This window comes from Macrosteles quadrilineatus, unplaced genomic scaffold (assembly GCF_028750875.1).
Source record: "Macrosteles quadrilineatus isolate MER2022 unplaced genomic scaffold, UCM_ALF_1.0 Scaffold_8__2_contigs__length_117827958, whole genome shotgun sequence".
NCBI classification, from domain to species: domain Eukaryota; kingdom Metazoa; phylum Arthropoda; class Insecta; order Hemiptera; family Cicadellidae; genus Macrosteles; species Macrosteles quadrilineatus.
In genome coordinates this window covers 57420842-57427620 of record NW_026542601.1, presented here as the reverse complement: position 1 = coordinate 57427620, position 6779 = coordinate 57420842, and the positions used below count along the sequence as shown (strand labels likewise).

Here is a 6779-nt window from a genome sequence, read left to right as displayed (position 1 = left end):
ATTATTTTTTCTTTGGGAGAAAATTGACGCTTATATCCCTAATTTTTTTATATTTTGAATTACATAGTTTTGTTCTTGTGTTTATTTAATTATTGATTCTTCCTAAAGGCTGCACCAATTTAAAATATTATATGTAGATATATATGGCTCAGTTTTGTGTCCAGATGTGCCAATCTAAGTAGGTAGGCCTACTTGAAATTTGGCCAGTTCTTTTTTTTGTTTTATTCGCCATAATTCAACGTTTTGTTGTTAACGAATTAGGTTTATTGCCATAATCTCTTGTTTGTCCTCCAAGTAAGAATTAATCCTTTTGAAATTTACTTTATTCTTGGTACTTATGTGCATGTGTGCCTATCTAAGTTAGTTACTTGTACTTGAAATCTGCGAAAAATTTTTGGCCTATTGTTTTATTGTTAGGTACGGTGATTTTAAAGCGAAAATATAAATATTATGCAACGTTAAGGCTCGCCCAATAACGATTCTGTGGTTAGGTAAAAAAAAATCACCCTTATTCCTAATACCTTGTTTTAGCATTGAAAATACAGTTAGCTAATAACTCGTTCACTAACAAGGAATTTGTTATTTTTAATTGATTTTATATTTTTGTCTTTGGTTGAGCGTGTGTGCAAATCTAAGCTGGGCATAGTGCATGAAGTTATTAAAAAATTGTGTTAATCGATATAAAAATTCAACATTGAAACACACTACTAATATCTCGTTATACAACAATGAAATGGTTTGACGGTGAAATATATTATAATTTAATAACTTGTTCAGTCATTTTGTTATTCAACAAAAATAAACATTTACAGAATATCTTTGACATGAAGAAAGATTTAACCTAACCAATACAGTATACAGTTTATACCAGTTTAAACCAATAGGCCTATAAAATCTGTACATCTCTTGACTTATGAGTATATACATAATAAATATTTTGATTGATAGATTCGCATCGTGCTAATGTACTGAAATAAAAAAAAACGTGCTATAACGTATATACTAGCCTAATCATAGTTGAGGATCAATTAATCAATCTAGCCATCTTTTATGTTTGCATTTTTACACGTTTCGTCCATTGGAATGAATAATTAGTTTAATAACAAGAAAGGATCGACTTCAACGACAATTACTCATTAAAAATACCTGAACAAACAATCTACCTGTACTTTATGTATATAAGTTTGTTATTTGGCCACAAAGTCTGTGTCAAGAAATTAAACTGTTTTTTTCAATCAACAAAGTAGTTGATTAATTGAACAGTTTTGTTTAAAGAAAGCACTAAATGGCAACGTCGCATAGTGAGGTGTAAGGGGGGGGGGGTTAACTTGGCACTGAAGCCAGCTTCAAAACTTGCCTATAATTATTATAACGATTGGCCGAAAATAAGACTAGTAAGAGCCTATAATCTTATAACCTTTTAAAAATGGTTTTATAATGTCCTTCCATTGTATTTTTAGTGTATAGCAATACCTTGTAATATTGTTTCCAATATCTACCCACTTCCTGGGAAATTACTGGGCTGGTTCAAATAAACTAAGTAAAAATACCATGTAGTTTACATTAAAAGATTGTTATATCCGGCGAAATATGTAGCTATTATTGTGAAATATGTAATAGTATTGCAATTGTTGTTATTGTACAGTAGAACAAAGTGTTAACTTATTTACAATCTTTTTACAATAATTATACAAGCTATATTTTATTTTACGTAAGCAGTACAGTATTACTATTTGTAGTTTTAGTTTTTGCTTTAAACTCAATGATAGACCTAAGCCACAAACGTTATATCGTTCTTATTATTCTGAGGCAACCACAATTAATTAATTAATTGTTCAATATTTTGTTACAGATCGCAGCTAAAATCAATGTAGTAAGTACTAATTTGTACGATATCTATTAACTTTGCGTTGTAGGAGTTAAAAGAATTTTTGTACGCGTGAATTGCGTTGCTAAATGATTCTAGCTAGATGTTGTGTTTATGTGATGATGAGGTCTCAATTTAAAGGGCACAATACTGTATTATGCTATCGTTGAATGGAAGCAGTCCCTTTTGTGGCGGCCCGACCTAGCATACAATGGACCAAGGCTACAAATACTCTTTCCCCTCAGAAGTGCAAGTGCAAGATGCGTCCACTATCGCGACACGCAACATTCATTATACGATAGTTATTTACATAGCGTCAACAAGTAGCAGTATAGAGTATAGCAGTGGCGGAACGTCGGGTCACCTGGTGTACGACGTAGGCCCCGCCCCTAGTGACGTCACGCCAGGCGCGCGCTCTCATTGGTCGAGGGGAATCATGGCAGGCGTGTACGTCAATCAATACCACATGGTCGTGAGGCGGAGGGGGTAGCGCTCGTATTCCCACCGGTCACAAGTCCGAGAGCTTTCGAGTAGTGAGGACCTACGCAGCGCGTGTGTCAGTTCAGTGAAGTGTTGTTACGAATCGTTCAAACTGTACGCGCACCGGGAAGAGGATATGTTGACGATGGAGGCGGACCTGAAGGGCGGCCACATGCCGCCGCATCACCACGGACACCCCGTATCAACCTACAGTGCCCTGGGCAGCATCGTCCACAGCCAGGCACTCTCTGGCAACGTGATGGGACTGAGTCAACCGCCTCAGCAGATGCACCACCAGCCACCGCCTTCACACCAGCAACCACAGCACCACCACGGGCCTCCGCCGCCCAACAACAACAACAACAGCAGCAAGAGCCAGAACATCGACCGCGTCAAGAGACCGATGAACGCGTTCATGGTGTGGTCCAGAGGTCAGCGTCGCAAGATGGCTCAGGAGAATCCCAAGATGCACAACTCCGAGATATCCAAGAGACTGGGTGCCGAGTGGAAGCTACTGAGTGAGAGCGAGAAGAGGCCGTTCATCGACGAGGCTAAAAGACTGCGTGCCGTGCACATGAAGGAACACCCGGACTACAAGTACCGACCCAGGAGGAAAACGAAGACGCTGTTAAAGAAGGACAAATACCCCCTAGCTACCGGAGGACTGATGCCTAACTCACAAGATCTGTCGAGAAACCCCGGTGGAGGAGTGGGCGGCCAGCAAGTAGTGGGCAGAGACGTCTACCAGCAGATGACCAACGGATACATGCCCAACGGCTACATGATGCACGACCCGTCAGCCTACCAGCAACACTCGTACAGCAGTCACATGGCCGGTGGATACCCCAGGTACGACATGAGCCAGATGCACCCCAACTCTGCCTCCCTCAACTACATGAACGGCGCCAGCTACGGCATGTACGGCAGCACGGCGGGATCAGTACCTACAGGAGCCGGCTCACCGTACCACAGCATGCAGCAGACGGGGTCTCACAGCCCCAGTGGGTCCAGCATCAAGTCTGAGCCTGTGTCACCGTCGTCGGGAGGACTACATACTCCGACACCCGTGAATACCATCAAGCGGGAGTACACCACCACGACGACCGCCAACTCCGGGGACCTGCGACAGATGATCTCCATGTACCTGCCGGACCCTACCGTGGACCAGCAGAGGCTACAACCCATGCATCCCCAGTACCACCCGCACTCCGGATCCCCCGACCCTCTGGGCACCTCCACCATGCCTCTAACGCACATGTAGGGCACGGACCAGCCGCTGTACGACTGTCGCTACCACAGAGACGATCGTACGACGCACTTCGACTTGTGATGTGCTGCTAGACAGTGATGTTCTCCTGTGCCAATCGTGTAAATACGAGTTTTGTACGCGGTATCCGGACGATACGACCCGGTCTGTATATAAGTCTAGGATAGTTTTACGTAGAGGCCTATCGCGTTGTCGTTTGATTCGTTGTAAATATAGTTTTATTTTGGCGGTCCCAGTTTGTAGCATAAGCACGCATTTCTCTTGTTGTGTAATTTATGTTTTCACCGTATTGTTAGCCATTCTTTTGTCGGGCATTTTCAGACGTGTTGGTATCACGAATCGCACAACTTTCCGATGTGACTGAGATTTGGTAAGTTACCAGTTCTTTCTATATTAACGTACTGTAATAATACAATTTTTCACCCTTCTAATGAAGGTTTCACTGCCTGCTTATGCTGTTTTTAAACGTTTTGATTATTTACATTTCTGTTCTATATTTTTATCAATTATTAAGAAATTTAAGTTTTCTGCATCAATACAAGGTAAAATACTGTGAAAGGATTGTTGTTAGTTAATTGGTTAATGTTTTGTTTAATTGACGTTTAAAATTCCAAAAGATCGCGTGAATTTGTTAAGTTTGTATTAAGTAATTTCTACTATGTAAATTGTTGTTTTAAGTGCTCAAAACATTCTAAGTGTTTTACTGTACATATAAAAGGATTTAGCTCTGGAAGCTAAATTTAAGATTGTGATAAAGATAGTTTATGTCCGTTTTTGTAATAAGATTTTTTTATCAACCGGAATGTTTTGATGAATTTATTTATTTTGGTTGGATAAGCATAACGTTTGTTTGCAGTTTGTGTCCTAAAAATTGCCTTCAAAGTTCTTTAAGGAGACAATTTTTTTTATTTATTAGCTGGGCCAACATTTCACTTGAGTTGTGAATATTGCAGATCATTGACTGTTTTTAGTAAAACAAATGACAAGATTGTTGTGCAGGACATTTCATTCTACGAGTCAGTGATTATAACACATTTTTATTGAGGTGCCTTAAACAGAAAAAAATACAATTACTTGATAAAAATGAATAGGTTGTTTGTAGGTTTGTTGTCTTTAGTGCTTTATTTAGATTATTGTGTTCCACATTTTATGTTAAGTTATCTCAATTCTCTCATACTTGACAACTTTCCCTTGTGTTACATATTACAACCAGTTATTGTGAATAATATAATAACCTGATTAGCGTAATTTGTGTAGAACTTCCATGATCGTGATTTTTCTCAAAGTTTTATTTGTCCTAAACTGCCGAGTTGTGGGACCGTCCTGAAGCTAGATGCGGGCGTTCGGGGATTCTCCTCAAGTTGTAGGCCTAATGTTTTCTTTGCACCGGAGTGTAGCTTTTAAGTTGCTATGATTTTTGGCATGTCAAAACACGATAAATATATTCAGTAGAGGCCTGCATTTTAACAGCATTCATGATAGTTATTATTTTGCCATCAACAACCCAACAATTAAATTGCCTAAACAATTATTTTGCCTCGCACCCACCTTAATCTCTAATTGTCATATTTCGCTTCATAGACGAAATACGAATGTTTCTACCCTTAAGTATTCGAGTGTGCGGTACCTTTTGGTCGTAAAGTTGTATGTCAGTATTACATGCGTTAACGGTTGCTTAGCGACATAAATTCAACCGTGTTTTGTAAATATTGCTACTGTTAATGAACCTAAATGATGATATTTATCCGCTGGTACCACCATCAGAGAAAATTGGCGTTTTATAAATTATTGTACATTTATTGTTGAATGTAGGTACACCCCTTGCGGAATGTTTTTTTTTTTGTTCATCAATCCATCTGACTAGCGTTTACCATCCTATTATTTTTTACGCTGGCGTAAATATAATTTTGGTTTAGTAATAAGATGTGATTGGTGATTCCTAGTTGTTTGCTAGTCTGTATCGTGACATGTTCGACAACATGTTCAGTTTCCGGACGGCCGGACATCGCTGCGCCGCTCGATAACAATCTCGCCACCGGTTTTGAGTTTTGGTTCCCACAACCGGTTTTCGTACCGCCCGGGTGCCCTTCCCTTGCCATGCCATATTTATTTATGGTCCTTCGAAACGGTTTCTGGAATTTTCAACTCTCCCTTTTTAAGTAGGGACAGTTTACGGTCCTAAATATTGCCCCGGAGAGTGTCAGTGAATTCGTAAACTGTCGCGACTGGGGAGCATTTACGGTTGTAATAGGCGTTGTCATGCTTCAGATATTTTGTTCTATGTAGTGGAATTTTTTAATTTATTCAAAATCGCAGCCAACAAATTGCAAATTTTAGCAGATTGAGCTGGGTTGAATTGATTTATTAGCGCAGTGCTTTGAGATTTTGATTTAAAAGATTTTATTGCTGTGGGATTACTATAATGCTTGTTATTTGTGTGGAGGGATTTATTTTATGTACAACTTGTACAATTTTGAAGTATATTTTGTAGACGTTTATATTTTAAAGTATGTATCCGTTACGTGTGTGAACCAAGAAAGGTCCTTGTCCAGTATGGGAGAATGTATTTTATAGCTTATTTTTTATAATTAATTTTATACTGTATACATTTCAAACTACTATTAACCAGTTGATTTGTTAGCCCAGCTGAAAAATGGCCTCTAGCCTAAGTTGTATACGAATGTTCTGTTTATCTTCTTTTTACTGTTGTACAGTAATTGTACAGTTTACCGCCATTTCTCTGATGTACAAATTTCAATTTCTAAGCTTCATTGTACAGTGAGTGTTACATAGTCGATGGAATGTGAATATAATATAAATAAGTTTATATAGTCAAAAGAAGTTTTATTTCTACACTCCCATAGTGTCTAGTGCAACAGAGTGATATTTTTGGTAGTAAATTTGTGTGTTGCGGAGACCTGAATGATGGGAAAGTAGGAGTCTCTGCAACTTTTCGCTCTTTTATAAAATATAATGCCCTTTTGCTTTTTGCTTGATATCATGACTCATAAAGTGATAATATTCTTGAAAAATGAACTATGCTACTTAGCTCAATTAATTTACTGATAAAACTCAGTAAGGTTTGAGGCTGAAACTTTAATTGCAAATGAGCTACTATACATATTGGCATTTGTAATACAATATTAAATGCTTCTTATTTTTGTG

The 6779-nt window shown here is 38.6% G+C and overlaps 1 protein-coding gene across 1 annotated transcript; it reads left to right on the top strand.

Annotated features, from left to right (window-relative positions):
- Positions 1-2384: 2384 nt before the first annotated feature.
- On the top strand, positions 2385-6432 carry LOC129000184 (transcription factor Sox-2-like). Its single transcript, XM_054427129.1, has one exon. It carries the CDS (start codon positions 2484-2486, stop codon positions 3606-3608), a length of 1125 nt encoding a protein of 374 aa, XP_054283104.1. The 5' UTR covers positions 2385-2483; the 3' UTR covers positions 3609-6432.
- The last annotated feature ends 347 nt before the right edge of the window (positions 6433-6779 follow it).

Excerpts from the sequence above, each read along its gene's own strand:
- LOC129000184 (XM_054427129.1), top strand. The coding sequence starts at position 2,484 with ATGTTGACGATGGAGGCGGACCTGAAGGGCGGCCACATGCCGCCGCAT.